The following is a 20,477-nucleotide window of genomic DNA, read 5'->3' on the forward strand; positions in this document are numbered from 1 at the left end:
TCCAATCCCTTTGATCAGAAGCCAGTGTGCAGCTTCACTTTCCCTACTATACTCCCCCCTTTTACTGTGTTTTGTGTGCTTTCTGCCATCTTCTTTCCCCCAGCTTGTTAAAAAGTGTTCACACTTGATCATTATCATCCTTCTGGTTTCCTGAATGGATGGTTATTTTTTGCTCTTTTCCTTGTGGGTATCAGATGGGTATGTGTGTATCAATTGTCCTTCACACTTAGTTAGCTTAATCTGAAATGCAGTTTATGCCCTCGTGCTGTTTTTCTGGTCCTTTCAGGCCTTTCACAATTAAGCCCCCTAAATAACAGACTCGCTGAATCCTTTCTGCTTTGTCCCCAAACAGCTAAACTCATACATGTGGTAAAGCGTGGGGCAGCCAAGTTTCTCTCCTGGGTGCTCTCTCTGCTCATCTTTAGCATGTTTTCAGTACAGAGGCCACTAATGTTGTTAGTCTAAAGTCTAAAAGCTTTTGAACAAGGTCACTTTTTCTGGTTCATACTGTTTTAAGAGTCGATTATGGTATTTCAAAATCAATTCACTTTGGCAGCCATTTTCAACCAACTCACATGCCTGATTAAGTGTGAACATCATCTTAGCCTGTAGCTACTAGAATGCAGGTTTGATTGGTTAATATTTGCCCGGGTGGGTCAGATGAAGCTGAAGGGCGTCAAAAATGCTAAGTTAAGTTAAAGCTCCAAACACTGCAAGGTAGAGAGAATCAGCTAAATCAGATCTCACACTCTACTTTACTCTACTCTTGTGCCAGTTTCTTAGTACAAAGTCTGCATAAAATCCATGGAGGCAATTGTCTGGGGAATTCCCAGTGAGCATAATCACCGCCCCTTACCTAAGCTAATGGGAGTTTCTCTCTAGTTGAGTACACAGGCGACATGAAGAGTGTCCTGTTGTGCGCTAAACAGAGGCGGAGCCAGACATTTGAAACACCCGGGGCTTAGCCCAAAGAGTAGTATGCATGTGGGATTTTTTTTTTTTTTTTTTTTTGGGGGGGGGGGGGGGGGGGTGTAGAAATGACTGAAAGATTAATAGGCTCTGTTCAAAAAAGAATGACTTCATATAGGGAAAAATATATATCACATGTGCAGGACACCTTAAACTAGTTTTTTAATTAAGCAGCAAGGCAGAACAAGGTCAGGGCTGTATCAAGACACGAGGACTAAACCCCAATTCAACCAGACCCAGAACTGACCCAGAATTAAAACAGGACTACAACAGTTCAAAATCAGGACTACTGAGGACTTAACCAAGACAGAACCAGAATCAGAACTAGATGATAGCACTAAAAATCATCATAGACCTGCACTACACTTATTTTTTAATTCTACCAAAGTCCACTATTTAGATTGAGAAAAGTTTATATAATTATTTAGCCTTGTTGTGCAAACAAGCCTGCAGAACTTAATAAATACAGAATTTGAAAAATAACAAACCTAAAAAGAAACACTAGGTACGAGATACATGAGTACCTATGATACAGTGATACTTTTGGTAAACAACCATTTGACTAACATGTGTGTCTCACCTGCTCTTGTTCCATCTCTGTTCTGTCCTCATTCTCCATCTCAATCTCTGCTCCTCTCTCTCCCTCTTTGTGCTGACAATCATCAAATATACAGTTGAAACCAGATATTTACTCTTCAGATAAAAACACTTTTTTAATTGTAACATCAAATCAGACTAAATGTTTATTTTTTTAGATTGATAAATATAAAAACATATTTGTTAACTTTAAGAGTAAAGAGAGAAACTATCTGTATTTCTTAATAGCAAATGGCACCAAATTGTATTCAAACTGAGCCACACTTATGAAGCTCCACAGTTCTTTTCCTGGTGTTTTGGTTGATATCTCTTGATTTTCCCATGTCAAAGAAACAGGCTCTGTGTTTTGCCTTATATGCATCCACAGGTGTGCCACCAATTTACTCACATGGACTCTACTAACCTATCAGAAGCTTCTTCAGCTCAGAATGGAATCGTCTGGAGTTTTCTTATTAATTAACAATAAATTTAGTGTACATGTACTCCTAAATTTGATGAAAGTGATAAAAATAGCTCTGTCTCTCTTTATTCTGAAATTTAACTAATTCAAAATATATTTCAATATTTATCTAAAACAAAAATTTACTCTAAATTGATGTTGTACAGTAAAAATGTTTTATGTTTTCTCCCTAAAGTGTATGTAAATATCTGGTTACAAATGTGAATATCCTGCTGTGTACTGAAATTCCTCTTGTTTTGCATAGAAATATACTGAACAACATACAAAGCATAATATATAAAATAACATTTACCTGAGTTTTTTCTTTGAAAGAACCCTCTAATGTCCATTCTTATGTTTCAGTACATAACTGAAACCGATTTAGTCGGGAGGGTAAGAACTGAGAATATGAAATAAACACACGTAAGCTAAGACTCTAAAAAAAATAGCATTTGTTCGGCTTTTCATTTCGCCATTTGTTGATTCACTTGAAGAGCAAGTAACGTAATATTGGTCAAGTGATCAGTTTCATATCAATCTTTCGTGATGCACCGTTATTTGTACGGTACGAATGATTTGCTTTGGTACCTGGTCAAACTTAAGCTCTCCTTAGTATGGCTGGCTCCGTCTCTCCAACAGCGCACTCACGGGCAGCAGCTGCCCCGCCCCCTCGCTCAGTCGCTTAGTGCCTGAGCTTGGATCATACCAATATCAGGGGGGGATTCACGCACAGTCGTAAATTCCCACAGTGTGCACTATGTGCTTCGAATATTGTGTGTACTTTTTGTTTTATACAGTTGTCAGCCAGGCATCTAACTATGAAAAAATTACACTCCAAAATACCCCGGGCTTCTGACAAAACAACCCGGGCTTAAGCCCCGTAAGCCACCCCCCCGCTCCGCCCCTGGCGCTAAATATAATAAAGCACAAGTTCTGACAATGTTCAGACCTCGTTCTACTGATGCTGTACTAAGCAATAAAGAGGAAAATTAATTCAGTCGCATTTCCAGAAATGGCCACTTGAGGCTGGCTTCAGAAGTGAGATGCTTGTGTTAACTCACAAGTATCTCAACTTTACAGGAGAACTAAACATCATGTAACCTCATACAAAAATAATTTCATTGATCATGACAACTGATTTAAAAAACACTATAAGGTTCAGAGTTATAGTTTTCTAAAGGAATGCCTGTTTTCGATCAGTCTTTGATGCTTAACCTGCTAGCAGGGCCTTTTTATTTATATTTGTGTTGTTTTGAATCATTTCCAATGTAATGATCTGATGTATAATGACACATAATTTATTGTACTGAAAGACTATCCAAGAAGTATGCACTCAGATGATGCACACATGGTAAATGATGTGGTACTTATATGACACTTTTCTCCTCTAACTGAACATTCAGAGACATTTTAAATGCTAGTCACATTCACCCATTCACAAATATACATTTATACTATTCTCTTATTCTGCCACACTCACACAATAGTTGCATCAGCAGGAATTTGGGGTTTTCTTTCACTTCAGTATGTGGGCTGAAAGAAACCACCAAACTTCCAACTAGTAGAGTACTCTGCTCCTTGAGCCACAGTTGCCCCAATCTAGGGATGCACCTAGCTAACATAGCTAGTCAGCAGTAGCACTAGCTAGCTTTGTATCCAGGCCGAGCAATTCAATATGTAGTTTGCATGTTGTCCCAGAGTGTCTGGCTTCCTCCTGCAGTCCAAAAACATGCAAGTTAGTTAAATTGGCTGTAAATAGTTGTCGGTCTCCATGTGTTAGCCCTGCGATGGCTTGTTGACCTATCCAGGGTGGACCCTGTCTCCTGCCCTGTAACAACTGGGACAGGCACCGCCATAACCCTGATATGGAAAAGTGGAAAAATATGGCTTTTTCTCGCCTGCGGTTTGCTGTTTTCCAGATCTCGAAGACCTACTCCTTCTAAAAATTAGAATATGCAATGGAGCATATAACAAGTGTCAAAAGCTGGCAGCTTAGCACACCACGACATCTTGCTGTTGACCCCTTTTTTGTTAACCACCTGCTAAAGCGAACCACTGTAACTAGCAGCGGAAAAATATTGTGCTAATGGACAGGTGTGAAGAGGAACGAGTGAAAAAGTCAGAGCTTCAAGTGTCTTGCTTCAACCAATATTAGACTAAATGGGTTTTTTTTACTGGAAGGAAGGAAGAGGATAAAAATATTATTTTTCTCCAACACTAAGCTTTTACAAAGTTGGCTTGACATGTGACCATAAACACAGACGTACTTGAATATGTTGTTAATGCCTGTCTGCGTCTACAATATGTCCATTTGTGAAAACCATGCAGCGATCCGTGAGGGCACAGAGATGATTTAGCTATGAGAAAACAGATTTCAGAGCAATCCATTAGAGACTTAGAGTAAAAAAAAAGAAGTGGAGACAAAGAGCCGTGAGCTCCTTAGCTTCATCCCTGTGGGGAATATCCAGTGAGCCTCTTGTCCTTGCGATGTCACACCCAGCAGGAACACATTTTCACACGTTCCCCATTTTTCAGCACTTTTATATTTAATCAGGTTACGGGCTGTGACTACCGAGCAACAATTTCTCTGGACCTTCTGATAGCTGTTCCTTCTTCCCAGGGAATAGTGGGTAATATTTTTCAATTGAATAATCACGTTTGTTATTCCTACAGTGCGGCAGCAGTGAATCGATGTCAAATCAAATGCATATCTCTCCTCTACAGCCAAAAAAATGAAAACTAAGACTCGACCCTCCAGTGCCATCAGTCATCTGAAAAATCTTGACTTACTCCATAGCCAACAAACCATGTGAGGAAAATGAATGAGTAATGTTCTCATGTACCGTAGTAGCTATTTTGCTGAGTGCCCTTGAGCAAGTCACTTAACCTCCTACTGCTCCAGTGGAGCAACAAGAGGTGTGCAGCTTTTCAGAAGTCTGCAGTGTGAATATAATCTATTAACAAAATCCATGGTGCTAGTTGTTTTTAGACTTGTACTGATTTGATGTGCGCATCCGCTCATAATTAAACACAATTCAGAGGAGGACGTGCCAAGCTATTCTTTCTTTTCGCTTCTTGTTTTTTAACACCTACGCTGGACTGAAGTTTGACCGATTTTTGAATTAGTTTGTAGAATGACAATCTGCCAGATGTGCGATGTGTGATAAGATTTTAGCTCACCTACTCCTTTTCTACGCTGGTAAATTACCATTTGCATTTTTTCCTGTTGGACAAAGTGTGAACAAAGCATAATATGCTTTGATTCAAGGGCAGTTTCAGATTTTCAATAGACGATGATCATGGCAGAAAGAATACCTAATAATACAAAAGCTAGTCAACGAGACAAAGTCATTCTTAGCCTTATTTGTTACCATGTTTTGTTAATCTTGAGGTTTAATGCAGGGGTGTGAATGGGGTAGGTGCAAGGTGGTGTTGGTGGCAGCCACAGATGGCTCATTCAAATCAGAGTAAAAAGTATAAAAAGGACATTAAGGACTGTGCAGCATATTAACTTTTATATAAAAAAGCACGAGTGTGAGGATCTCAGCTGACTTTGGGGTTTGTGTTGTCTCAAAGTGAGCGAATGAAGTCACCACGGCAACAGGAAAGTGAATGACGTTACCTTTCTTTAGTCACCCGTGAAGTGAGAGCAGTTTAGTAGTTAATGAAAGGGAAGTGAGTCACAGTAAACTGGAACATGTGACTGTAGCTGTGACTAGACTGGTGCTTGTACTGTAATATCCTATAATCCGCTACAATGTGCCAGCTTTAATTTTTTCAGGTATCACGGTTAGAATCAGCACTGGTATATCTTCATCAGGCAGTCTTAAAGAACTTCAAACACCGTATGATCTCGCTAATGTGAGGCAGATATATTTAAGGTTAATTGGGGTTAATTTCCCTTAAAAAGGGTACTGCATGGTTAGGTTTCTGGTGCTTAATCGTAATTCTAGCAATGGTGAAGGAGTATAGAAATGTTACACTGAAAATGAGTTTTTTTTAGCTTTGTGAATACACTCTATCCTAAGCAGTTTAGCTGGTTAACATGCTGTACATACTATGAATTCACTCCTGCTGAGTTCTTCTGGGCAGGGTTTTTTCTTCCTTCCACCCATCTCACTTGAGTTTATCTTACGTGCATCTGACGCCGCACTTTGCTACTCGGCTTAAGCAGATGTGGACAGAAAACCAGTGTTGAGGAGCAGGGGATGTCAAGATGTTTCTGTTACTTAAACTCTTGAGGGCACTAGTTCTGTGCTGTTTGACGTTTTCTCAATTTTTTCACTTTCTTCAAGTAATAACAATGAATGCTGTTTTTTTCCAATTGAGTCACACTCTTTTAAATACGCCAGCTTCTTTCAACAACCTGGATAACCATTCATTTTTATTCATGTATCCTTACATACGTCAGAGCGTACTCCACTGTCTCTTTAACTTGACATTGGTAACAATGGCTAGTTTCTCAAGCTGGTGTGGCCAATTTGTAATCTGCTTATAATTTCGAACAGGAAGCAGAAGATTCTTATAATATTATCTGACTGTACCACGTTGGGTAAGAACAAAGTGGAGATTTGCACTGTTTTCATGGAAATCTCAATTTCATTTCTTAGCTAACAATGAACCTGCTATGGTTTGTCCTTGTACAAGAAGCTTTCAGTATATAGGTGCGCCAAAACCCCTTAACCGAAATACTGAAGAACTTAGTGAGTTTAACAAAGGAGAACGCTGGAATTAAAGAAAAGTATTCCAACTTGATCATCAGGCTTTTTGAAGTATTGGATTTAAAAGCAGATCTTTTTTCCTGTTTGTGCTGTTCAGCAGTGGTCTGCTCAGTGCTGTTGGTCGCTCCATAAATGTGCAATGTGAGCGATGTAGGCATCAGCTGTTGCTTTAAAGTTCTGGTATTTTATTGCTCTGCCAAGCGGGTTATGTATTTGGTGGCGTTTCCATACATGTCATTCTTTTCAGTGCTGAGATTGAAGCGTATTCAAATTGGAAATTGAAGGCAGTGGCTTCCCTGCAGAATTCTGAAGGCTCAAGTGTTTACTTGAGGACACAGACTCACTATATCACTTTAGTTTAACCTTGTCTCTTTTACATGCTCCTTTTCTTACCTGTTTTCTTCTCTCCTCTCTGCAGTGCAACAATGACTATGTGCCTGTGTGTGGCTCCAACAATAAGAACTACCAGAACGAGTGCTTCCTGCGCAGGGATGCCTGCAAGCAGCAGTCTGAAGTGCTTATTGTGTCAGAAGGCGACTGTCCTGCTGGTATGTACATTTACCTTATGGTGCCTACACACAAACACACACAACAGAGGAGTTCTGATACCAGCACACTGAACACATGCGCAAGCAGCCGTGTTTGGATTTAAAATATTCAAGAGGTTACACGGCTATCTGTAAGCATGCATATGAGATTCAGCAACAGCAAATATAAAGCTGAAAATGCAATTCCACATGAATTTTAACGTTTTATATGCAGCAGCATAGATTTCATGTTTCCTTATTACTCTCATCAATATTTTAATCTGCATCCAGTAGCTGGGATGCAGTAATTACCAGCGGATCTTTTATTTCAAAGGAGTTACAAAAACTGCGTAATGAAAATGTGAGAAGCGCAAAAAAATGATTTCATCACAAGCACGGCACCATCTCTCAAGAAAATGAACACAGCATTTGGCCACAAGGCCTTTTTTAAATTACAGTTTATTAAAAATTAGGTGTGTTTAACAAGAAGCAAAAGAAATCTCGACAGCTTTGACCTTTCGTTACGTAATGTTTAAATAAATGTCAAAAGCCATAGAATGCATTGGCCAAATTGTCATAGGTAGTTACTGTAATGCTGTTGCTACGAGGCATGCTCAACAAAGCAGAAAATGAAATCACTGAATCACACATCATCTTGATGGCCGTTTCCTTTTTTTAACACTTTTTTTTCTGTTAAATGTTATTAGGAGTACTTTCTGTAGCTTTAAGAGAATCATTTAATACTACGTTGAGGGACTGTAACAGTACTAAACCTATTCACATCAACCTCACTGTGCTGTATAGCTACACTGCTTGTTAGCCATACTGTGATAAAAAGTATCTGCCTCAGCAAGTTGTCATTGTGAACACGTTAGCATGCTGACGTTACAGAGAATCCACATTAAACGTGAGATTTGAGTGACGTCTCTATCCTCAGAAGCAGCCGTGTGTCTGAGCTCGGAGGAGCTCAAAGGAGAATGGCCGGACTAACAGTCATGTTGACTGACAGCGAATAGATAGAAATAGCTATTCATTTGAATGATTCTGGTCATCGAGGGCTAGTTTCCGACGCATAAATGCTGCATTAAAAACGCTCCTCTTTCAGCTTTGGCATCATGTTATATACATCATGTCCAGTGTATTCCCTTCCACTGACTGAAAAGTAAAAGTGCTTGGCATAATTATCAGACATAACTGGGATTATCGTTTGGTGTTTAAGCTGCTGAGTGGGTGTCTTCATTTGGAAAAGGTCAGGCACTTCATTAGCCATGATGTAGAGACCAGTATTGGTGCTTAGAGCGTGCACTGCTATTTGTGAGGATACCAGTCCACTGAATGAACGTGAATTATAGACCTGCGCACATGCAAGGTCTAAAAATGCCATATTAACTCTCTCAATGGAAGCAGTGAAAAATCATTCTCCTGCAATAATCAGCTATTTAACGCCCTGGGCCAGTGGTTTCACTTGAAATACACACTTTTTTTTTTATGTATCATATGAATGAAAACACTGCAGTCTGATTTAATGATGAATTAAACTGCATGTTGAGTCTGTAAAATTGTTCTTCACATGCACATTTTATCAGAATATGTAAAATTAGCTTTGGCCAGAGCAACGCGTTTTATCCTATGATGACAAATTTATATAGATGAGCATAAACTTGAAGGAAAAGCAGCAACGCCTACTGAGGATTCTATCAATTAGTGAGTCATGTTCTGAATAATGTGCTTAGTTGTGAATGAGTGAATCCACTGGCAATGTGATGCTGGCTGCTGGTAGGCATGTGTGAATCATTGCTTAAGCCAAGATAGTATTGCTGGCTCAAGTTGAGCAGTTGCTGACTCAGTTAACCTCGCTGACAGAAAGCCGGCACAAGTCCATTAAAGGTCCCCTTGAATGGGCACAGCTCAGCAGAGGAAACTTTGAGACCGAGGTGGAAATGTTTGTGCCGTAAGAGCAGTGGTGTCAGTGTGCCAGTAAGTAGGGCTGTGCACGGTCACATGAAATTCCCCAGGTCCGCTCTCTAAATTGCTTGTTTGTTGCTTGTGTATGAGGTCCTCTTTTCAAGACATGTGATGGTTGTAAGCCAGGGTGTCTGATATGAATTTCCGTATCTTTTGAAATAGAAAGAGATAAGGACTCTTTTCTTCCACGCAACATGCAGTACTTTTGAGGACACAATTCACCATTCACACAAGGATTTTGTTGCTGTGCAGACTACTAATAGAGCAGAACAGTGGTTTTATATTCTTCCCTTCGGTATTTTGTGTTTTGTTTTTATGTATGCTTTGTTCTCATGTCGGTCCAGAACAAGGTCCCAGTAAACAAATAGGGGGTGTCTGAGAAAGTAAAGACTGGAGAAGTCAAATTTTATTCTAAACTGTATGTAAAAGATGGAAATAGTGACAATAACTTCATTGGTCAGCTTGAAAAGGCATTCTAAGGAGCTTCGAAAGAAAAGTGTCTGGACTTCTTTAAATGGCTTGAAGACGTTTCACCTCTCATCCGAGAAGCTTCTTCAGTTCTAGGGTCAAATGGTGGTGAGTCCCTGATTTAAGCCCTGTGGAAGTGTCCCCCAATAGGGACAATGGACTCCCTAATGATCCTCTACCTAATCACACGAGCCAAGGTGTGAAAACAGGTATGGGTCACAATCAGCCAGGGTTTCAGGTGAGCTCATTGTGAAACATAGCCACACCCCTATCATGTGATTTCCTGAGGTCAAATCTGGGATTCTCCACCATTTGACCGTAGAACTGAAGTAGCTTCTCGGATGAGCTCCTTGGACTGTGATGACCTGGATGACTGAGAACCTTCACAGACAACTTGTAAAGGCATGTGTAGTTTTTTGTTTTTTGGGGGTGGATATGACTAAAAAACAAGGATAGCAGTTTAATCTATCTAGGGACTTAATCAGTTATGTTTTACTCTAAATCAGAGCATAATTTACACAAAGAATATGATGTTCCACTTAATAACATTTAAAACTAGTGACTAAAGCCAAAATCTAATCAGAAAAAAGCTCAGTAAGGTCAGATATTGAGGCAGATGCGGCTCATTTTTCCATAATTGACAAATTAGCTAGCAGCTAAATCTGGTAAAAAAAGCATATATAATTTTGTAAGTGGTCACTGAAAGAAATAACTGAAACTTATTACAAAATCTCTTCTTTATTTCACCCAAATAAAGTGGTATGACATTTGCTACGCTTTCACTCTCAAACTTACATTTTTTGTCTGGGACTTGAAGCATTTCTGGTGTCATTTGTTGTTCCATGTGGATGAAGAAAACAGATAAATTAAGCAGGAGGCAGTAAAAAGGAAGAATGTAATTTAAAATGATGCAGCGAGCGCTTGAGACAAACAAATAAATTAAAACAAAATTTCACAGAAATTAAAATCTATTCCATTTATACAGCAGCGGCTCAGAGACTAAAATAAAAGACAAATATAATTAGTGAAAGCACACAGGCTGAGTGGAGAGCCTTATCTTTGTTTTTAAAAAAAATAGTGGCGTGGTTGGCCAGCTGTCTTGGGATATTAAGATTTTAAGAACAAATAAAAGGAAAGTGGGTATGATCTACCTGCATTTGAGTTCATATCCTGGTCAGAACTTTTATTCTGCAGAGACTAAATTCAGACTGAGTTGAGAGATGAGGGTTAATCCTGCATACTGAACATTTTGGGCTTCTATTTACTCAAACATCCAGCCATCCAATTTTCCACTGCTCATTTGAGTCCAGGTCATGGTGGCAGCTGTCTAAGCAAAGATTTCAGCTCGCCCAAGGAGGAGAGATGTTTCCGAGCCAGCTGTGAGACATTAACTCTCCAGGGTCTGCCCACGAGTCTCCATCACCTGAACCACCCCGACTGGTTCCTTTCAATGCAAAGGAGCAGCGACTCTGCTCTGAGCCTGTTGCTAATGACTAGGCTCCTCATCCCATCTCTAAGACTGAGCACAGACACCCTTCAGAGGAAGCTCAGTTCTGCCACTTTAGTCTTGTTCTTTCTATTTCCAGTTAAATAAACATTTTTAATTAAGGTAATACAGCCTCTTTCCTTTAAGTTCCTGTAAGTGAACCACTTATGCTTAAATAAATAGTCACACCCCAAAGGCCCATTTTGAGCCAAGGAAAAAAAACATTTTTTACCCAGATGTTTTTTTCTGCATGTGCCTCCAGAGCAGTTACAGTGGCCTTTGGCACACTCTAGGAACTGGGACTCAGAAAACCCAGTCTCACTGGACCTCCTGTTATGGAGTAATTCCATCATGGCCGCTAACTTTGTCTCATCTGCTTTCCCCTTGATAGTTTTTGTCCTGAAGTCTTCGCCATCAATATAAGTGTATTTACCGCGCTTTGAGACTAAATGTCTAAATGTAAGCGAAACGTTAGCTCACTTACTGTACTAAAGATATAATGTTTTAAAAAGCAGTTTTTCAATGTAAGGCTTTGCGGGGGGCCTCCCATGTGAAATGCCTATTAAAATTAATTTAGCTACTTCCCTCACCAAGACACGTCTTCCTATATGATTGCTTTTCATGTGATAAAGCATGGTAGGCAGCTGCTTCTGGATAGTTTCTCTCTGCTCTCTTGCATTTTGTTGATACTTTCAGCTTTAAAATCACTTCAGCAGTGAATATGTTAAAATGCTGTGAATATAATACGAGCGATACTGAGAGTAAAGAATTCAAGAGCGGCAGCTATCTAACCGTACATCCACTGCAGCGAAGCCTTCTTTTTTCTCCTCCCGTTCTGTTCCTCTCGCAGCTTCTCCCTGTCCTCCTTTCCATTTCCATCCTCAGAAATCCCATTAGCGGCAACAGTACACTCTATAATGGATATATGTCAAGTCGCTGGCACCAATACTTGTTTCCCTTGCTGAGGTGAGAGATATCATGCACCAGACTGCTGGAGAAAAATAAAAGATAAAGTAATGTTATTTTTTGGGGGGGAAACAGCTTCACCTCTATAGATGTTTGTTTGTTTTCTGGAACTTTCAGTCATATCACAAGATTTTCTTAGCAGACAGAGTTTCTGTTGGTGTCAATGTTTACAACCATTGCCCATTTAATATCAATGAGACATGAATAAACAATAGAATTGGTCTGATCGTACGTTTCTGGTGGCCTGATAAATCAGTCACACTAGAGTAAAAGTGGGACGTCGATCTCCTTGCCATTGATGGTTGAACTGTGGGCGACCACTTTCGATCACAAGATGATATCAGAGACAAGAGGCAGCCTGTCTCCAAACAATCCCAGTCCCGTTCAGACTGATTGCAATCATTCTCAGACATGATGGTGAAGGAAGACTGGCAAATAACACAGACAGTTCAGTCTGATTCAAGTTCCACCATTAAGCACAACTCACCTGAGATGTGTCTTTTTGTAAAGAGCGATTCGAATCACCTGGTTGCCACCTTGTTCTTGTTGTATTCCTGTATGAAAACATGGTTGCTGATTATGTCGCTATTTTTTTTTTTTTTTTTGAGGGAATTCAGAATTTCTGTTTCAAATCGATGACATTCCGGTTGTAGTTAATGTGAATTTCTGTTTGATGAGAATTTGAAACACATTTGCAATTTCTCTTGATCTATCACAAACAGATGGCACATAGTTGCCAACTCGACATCATTCAATCATAAACTAATAACAGGCTGACTTTGTCTCACTGGACTTTTCTTCGCATCTTGACACACCAATGTTGCTTTGAAGACAGCAGCTGACAGAGTTGTCACAGACCTGGTCCCTGTCTTCAAAGGCAATGAGACAACAAATTCATTGCACGAGCTCTTAAAAATTTGGTTGGTCTCCAAGCGAAGTTTTCTCTAGTGTGACTTTAGCACAACATTCGTGATTCCTTCAAGTTACGCTTTGGTCTCTAATAAACCCAAAGCCTGTCTCTCTAGACTGTGTGAATCATACAGTCACTGAATGTCTGTTGCTGTTTAGTGCTGTCTTCACAAGGGAAATGGCTTTATTTAAGCTTTATAGCTGAAAACAACCTGCTCTAAGAAATGGCAATGAGGATACTGGTGAGATTGAACAAGAACGTTATAGATGAGCATTACCACAAGAAACTACGAGCTGAAAGGCGCTAAACATTTTATAAACTGATTAGAATATTACCGTTCTAATTTTTTCATTTTAAAAATGAGATGGCTGATTAAATTCTGGTTTCATAACTGGTTGGAAATAGTACATATAGCAGTTATTGTAGAAAGACGTTTTCACAGCTTGCCCAGGGCCTGCCTTTTGCAAATTTCTCTTTTTCAGTAGTGTCAGTGTCTATCTATCTTGTGGCATATATTATAACCAGCTGCAGATCTCAGATCATCTTTTCCAAAATATTTAGAGCAGATGCCATCACTTCAGCGTGAGATCAACAAAGTGCACTCTCTAGATTTAGTGTTTGTCTATTCAGGCCCTGTGTGGAAACATGGTGGCACAACATTGCACTCTCTGGGGAGAAGACCCTTCCTTTGTAATCATGAGTGGCTTCCTCTTGCTCACCCATACTAAACCTGAAACCACAGAGCTCTCTACAGATTACACTTTCCAATGTATCCCCTGCGTACTGATGTTAATTACATTGATGAAAGATAAATGTGCTGTACTTGTATCTTACATCTTGCATTACCATTTTTCTTCTGGTGATATACACAAGCGACGTCCGCGCTTCCCTTGCGCCGAACCCCTTTGATCTTGCCGAGGCCAACAGGGCAGACGTTGGAGTCGGTTGTCATTCCAAACAGTAAACAAGAGGCCTGCTGAGGTGCCCGTTTCATGCTGTGAGGACACCGAGGCAGAGACAAACATGATTTGATAGTGTTGCCTTCTGTTTTCTGTAATAAATAAAGATGGCACCATTTACTGGTTGCTATAGAAAAGAAGGCGCTGTGTGGTGACCAAAAAACAGAGCAAGCAAGGAAGAAGTGGAAGACATTTATTTTGCTGTTGGGAAGACAAAGTTTGAACAGAAAGCAGGATTTGAGCCGCGATATTGCACCACAGGTTGTGACGTTTTACAATGTGGTTATTTTAGCGTTTAGTTTATTGACTTTTATAGTGAAACATTCGTGAGAAGAAAAAGCTAATTTACACTCTGTTCTGGACTCTATTACCTTTGTGTCACCAACAAATAAGGAAGTCCTGATCTAAAATTCGATAGAAGGAAGAGCTCTTAGGATTACAAAGCTAGTGAAAGCTGATTAGAACAGGATGGCACCGCTTTCCTATCCCATCAGGTGATAGCCCAGCACAGTAAGGAGCAGTTAAGCATTAGCTTAGCAAAGCAAAACAAACCCAGCAGTCTATTTTCCCCAAAGGAGAGAGTCGAGCTAAGGCAAGCAGAAACACGGTATTTCCAACTCAGTTTGTGGAGTGTGCCGCATAAGTTCCAGGAAGTCATTAAATGGAAAGGTGAGAGAGCATTTAACTGACACATTGTTAAAATGTCGATGGCATGTTTAATCACCGTTTCGTGTGACTGCGATGCCTGAGCACTGACAGATGACAGGAGCCATATGTTTGGCAAATGATTTAAGGAGCTCTCTCTGTGCTATCAGTAGACATTAGAATCAGTCCAATGGTGTCAGCATAATCTCACACACAGTACAGGAGGAGTCAATGCACTGCTCATTCTTTGTGTACAAAAAACACTGTCATTTCTAGTTATTTCAGAAGTCTATCTCAATTTAAATTACAATTACATTAAGTAGTGATAATCTAATACATCATTGATCACTGCAGATCTTTCAACTTGTTGCCTCACATCAAGCTGAGAGGCCAAGATGAGCCACAAAGCAGCAGAGATATTAACTTGATTAACTTGAAGCAGCTCTATCAGGAAGGGTAGGATTCAAGTACTTTATTGTTTCTTCTTTCTAAAATGAGAAGGAACAAACAATTCCAATGTGAGGATACTTTGAATATCGAGGATTACTAAAGGGATGAATGTGAAGAAAGGCGATAACCAGAGCTGAACAATTTTAAGTTTAACCTGAGATTCTGGTGTTTCGGGCAAAATAAATTTATATTTAAAAATCGATTCAGGATTTTAATGAATCGATATCATGTTATTCAAGCTAGAATTGATTTTAATCATCAAAACCCACCCCTAATTCATACTACACCAAAGCAAAGGTAATTAAGTAATTAAGCAATAGATACGGATTTAAATAACGGTGACGTTCTCGTTTTTTCACAGTATATGATACAAAACATTGTATTTTATAATTACAGGAAAGTCTGGGCAATGAAATACCAGAACTTTTTCTGTAATTTTACACCATATTTCTTACGGATTTAACCTGGCGTCCACATATGTGGACATCACATTTTGGGTTGTATAGACAAAAATATTCAATTTTACTCTACAAGGGCCTGATGTGCACCTTCAAACATTATACTGCCACCGTTCTCTTGAAATTTAAAATGAATGTCCTCTTATGTTCATCTCATTTATCTCAGAAACAAAACTCGGGTAAAAAGAAAAATCTGGTAATTTTTGTTTTTACAAGTCAGTTAAACTTGTTTACACTGAGAGAAACATATTTTAAGTGGTCCAGCCTAAAAAAATATACTGTATGTGGTCTATAATGTAAGATGAGTCTGACATTCCCGGTGTAAGATCCCAGTCTGCGATGGAACCCTTTCTGCATATTAGTTTTGACATGCTACCTGCCCATCTAGGCTCCAGGCCCTCACTTTTCACCTTGTTGCAACAGAATATAATTCGTTTTTAATGATATCTTCTAATTCTCCACCCGCATCACCAAGGACACAGTGTTTCATTTAGTTTTCGTGTGGGAAATCGCAGCAGTGAAGGTGACGGTGTTGTCAGGCGCACAGTAGACACCACAGCGCTGCTCACACTCTGCCGTCTCTGGACACCTCACCCCGGCAAAACTCCACCACCTGCACATATGGATTGTGTAAATTAGCAAAGTCTGGAAACAAAGCTGCTGACAGCTCTGACAGCAAAATGAACACACTCCATGCCCCGATACTGCAGGCCAAGTTCACAATAGCAAAACTCTAATTAATAAATAAATAAAGTTCACATATCATAGTTCCTCACATCTCAGGGGGCCTGATAGCACCGAGTGTTGCAATCATTCTGGAAAGTTGTAAAGCAGTCAGTTTAGTTGCTATAAACATAAATATTTCTGTGACACTCATGCGTAATGCTGCATGATTGATGCACTGGCACAGATGACTATGTGTGGACTGTGATGTATAAATGGAAGATTGCCTGGAGGTGTGCGTACACACGGTTTTATAAATCGAATTACCTTATTTATGCACATTATTTTCAGCATTTCTGCGTGTACACTTTTAGTATGGATCTTATGCACAGCTTTACAAATAAGGCTGCTGGTTTTTCCCTGTATTTCCATCATCAACCTGGAGTTTTGTGCTAATAGTCTTTTTGGATAGCACCTACTTTTTTGCCTGACACACCTCCCATGCAGGTTTGCTTTCCTACTGAGTTGCCTGCACATTCAGTCATGAAAAACTGGGGATTCTGAAGACTTCATCTTTTCCTAAAACAGTCTGTCTTTTACAGGTGTAAGCTCATAGGTATCCATTTATTTTTTTTTAAATTAACTAAAATAGCATCCAACCCTAGATGCGAGAACAGATCCTCTGACATCAACTTGCATCTGTTGATCCTCAGTGGCAATGTTAGGCTATATAATATTTTTTTCTATGGCCACTTTGTCAGATTAGGACAAAGGAGTTGTAGAGTCACAGAAATCTGTCCTTTTCATGACTGACAGTCATGACAGACTACATGTTGCTCCCCGATCAGCCAGTCTCACTGGCTTTTGCAACAATGGCGTGTGTGATACTGGGTGTCTTGTTCATTTCACACTTTTATCTTGCTAAACTCATTCCTCTTTTGCTTTGCCGTTGTTGCATTGATGCAGCGCTTGGCAGTAAAGAAAGACTCACTGGCCAGTGCTTCTCTTGATCAACCTCGCAGAAGAGAAGGAAATGTCACGTGGGAGACGATATAAAAGTGGCCTTCAGGGGGCGACTGCAATAAGACTTGCAGTTGTATTGAAGCCTATGGGACAACGGCCCTTGGCTCCGTTTCTCTCCCGGTAAACACATTCCTGATTAATTTATTATCTCATTAGCTGGATTCAGGTCTTTTTTTATTTCAGTAATTATTAGAGTCAGAAAGGAGGATTATTCTTGCTCATTTGCTAACAATGGCAACAGAGAAACTTTTAGCTTGGGGCTTCGCAGCAGGAATTCACTGACTGGTTGTGACGTTCATATTCTAAAAGTTTCACGTGCTAGCATTTCTGTAAGGATATTGTGTAGCAACTTAGATGCAGCATTAGTTTTTTTGCCCACTGTGACACGCTTTTTAAGAAGATACATTTGTAACTCCACCCATTTTAATTTACAGCCCCTGTGTCTGGATATAACTGAGTTTATTTTGTATGGTCTGAACCATACCAACCAGACAGAGCATACTGGATTGCACACAATATTTTAACAGCTCCAATTAAACCTCTGCTCTGTGAGAAAGCACACTTGTTGGCCACAAACACACAGGTGAGCAGATTCATTGTGTGGCAGGAAAAAAAAAAAAAGTGCTCCAGTCTTGTATACTTTGATGTCCCTCATGACACGATGATACTGGCCCCAAAATATCCAGTTTGCACATACGTACTCCAAATGTGACTTAGCACTCAAATGTTTAGGATATAAATTTCCTTCCTCATGTGCTGCACTGATGTGAATCAGAATCAGAACTTGCTGTTAATCACTGCAAGTAAGAGAATGGTCACTTAGATCAGATGTGTTTTTAGGCTCTTTTAAAAGGAGGACATCATTTGACAATGATGCTTTGCTATTTAAAGGGAAAAACGTTTCACACAGGTCGTCTTTGTATATATGCTGATATCTTAGTGTAGTGATTGGAAGGTTTTCCTACAGGTTCATGTCACAGATTGTGTGTTTCGGGGCAAACATTGATGGCATTACTGTAAAGGCAAGCGATTCTTTCTTATTCAACGCTAACTTGAAATACTTATTTACAGTAAAAAGTGGAAAAGTGTGTTTATGTGCAAGGACTGAGGTCTGTGTGTGTGCGTACAGTTTGTGTGCAATGCAGTACAGACTCAGCAGCTCTGTAAGGTTAATAACAGTTTCCCCTAGAAGGTTCCTCTTCTTCTTTCTGCTTTGCACCTCTTCCAATCAGTTGCTTTAAAACTAGGAAAAAATTCTATCATCTATTGATGCAGTCCTTCTCTGCTCTCGCCCTCACCCTCCAGTGCCTTTCACAAAATAAAATTGTGTGGTATCTCCTCTTTTTGACCCTTCATTTGGCAGACAAATGGGAAGAAATGTAAGCTTGTGCCTCTCTCCCCTGCTGTTTTGTTCTATTTTCTAATGTCAGTCTTTTTCTCCTCAAACCTTTACCCTTGTACAGATACTAAAGGTTTTTATTGATCTCCCATGAACCCCTTCGGACTTCAGCCTGATCCTTAAAGCTAAGCCTTTTCATGAAACACTGCACATTTAGTGTCCCACACACTCCAAGGTCACTGGAATTGTGTAGGGAGAAAGGCAGAGGAGTTTTTGTAGAGGCTGTTTTTAAAAAATATATATATATATATTAAAGGTGCCCTGTACAGTTTTCTTGTAAACAAAAAAGAAAGTTTCTACTTACGGTCAGTATTACTGAATGCTTCTGTTCTGGAAGTTTAATAAAGGTATACATCATGGATTCCAAAATCAGTGATTTTAAGCAAAGATACTTTTTTAATTTGATAAATATTTTGGATTTGTTTAATACATTTAAGAAGTATTCAGTCTCCAAATGATGTTCATGGATTACAGCAAAAATGTGGCTTCTGTTTCCCTTTTGCACACAGACACATAAGTTTGCAAAACTCGTTCTGAGGCTTCACGTGCCTCTGTAAATGTTTTAAGGAGCTGAGGTGAAGTGACTGTGCAGGAAGGTCTTTGAAAATCAGCACTCCTTGGTCTTCTTTGGTTCTCAGGCGGTGCAGTAGGAATCTTTCTACGCAAACATGCAGAGGCCTGAAGGATCAAGCACTGCTTGGAGTTCAGTGCAGCTCTCCAGCTCTAGAGCAGCAAATACTGCCAGACTTAAATATTCCCACTACCTCCTGCTTGTCTCCTGTCATATAGTACCACATTCTGTTTACTACCACAAATCTAAAACTGAATTCATCAGCAAAAATAACTTTTTTTCCAGTCATCCACTGCGAAGTGCTGATTTGTGTTCTCTCCTGAGAAGTGGTTTAGACGCATTCCTCATCCTCTGGGACCACAGTGTTGTTTTGACAGGATTTTTACTTGTTAGAGTTTTTGTCTCTTGATTTAGCTAATTACATATCTGCTGTAAAGTTGCTGTAGCATCTTTTAACAAAGCAGATATAGAGATTTACACTTCTGGATACAAGTGATTTCCATAAAGCATGTTAGAGTGCCGTGCACTGACTCCCGGAGGAACCATGTGTCGTGCTGTGATTTGATGCTGAGAAATCCCTTCTTTGCTGAGAACAACAGTTTGACTTCTGACATGTTGAGGGGCCCACTATCTCCATGCTGCTTAGTAAGCAATGTTTGGCTGGAAATGTGAAGACACATATTTATACCAGGTAAACAATGGCTGCTATTTGATTTATATGGAAAAGCCTCTCAGTTTTTATCCAAAAGATACTTCAGTGGACGGGATACAACTCAAGGGAATCTGACTTTTTATTTGGTTTGCTCCACTGATGAGATTACACTTTACTACTGACATAGAATCAGTGTACCAACCTTAATAGTTCCTTTTTTTATGTTTGTTTACATTGTTTCCTTTATTTCCACACCGAAAATCTGTCATATTTTCTATGGGGTTCTAGACAATTTGACTTCACACGTTTTCTTCCTCATGAAATCTCTGTATCCGATTCACTAATATTTATTCATTTAAGTGGTGTTTTTAAAGATTCAGAGCTGGAAGCAAGATACAAGAAGTGTGGCCTTGTAGGTCAGCAACAAAAGCCAGTGGGATTTGTGTGTACCCTTTTGATTTAATGCAGAAATAAGCAATTTTTTTTAAGTTAATGATATTTACGGGTTTTCTTCAGCAAGAAAATCTCAACACACTGAAACTTTTAGGATTTTTGAACTGCAAAGGCAGTTGGAAAAAGCTATACGAGCTACCACATGTATGGTACGTA

The 20,477-nt window shown here is 39.6% G+C and overlaps 1 protein-coding gene across 1 annotated transcript in view; it reads left to right on the plus strand.

Moving 5' to 3' along the window:
* LOC308410211 (tomoregulin-2-like) overlaps positions 1-20,477 on the plus strand; it is a 138,017-nt gene that overhangs the window by 46,737 nt on the left and 70,803 nt on the right. Inside the window, exon 3 of the mRNA XM_080903393.1 lies at positions 7,145-7,274. Within this exon, the coding sequence (XP_080759519.1) occupies positions 7,145-7,274 (130 nt within the window). The remainder of the gene's footprint in view (positions 1-7,144; positions 7,275-20,477) is intronic.

Source organism: Rhamphochromis sp. 'chilingali' (assembly GCF_963969265.1).
Source record: "Rhamphochromis sp. 'chilingali' genome assembly, chromosome: 14".
NCBI lineage: Eukaryota > Metazoa > Chordata > Actinopteri > Cichliformes > Cichlidae > Rhamphochromis > Rhamphochromis sp. 'chilingali'.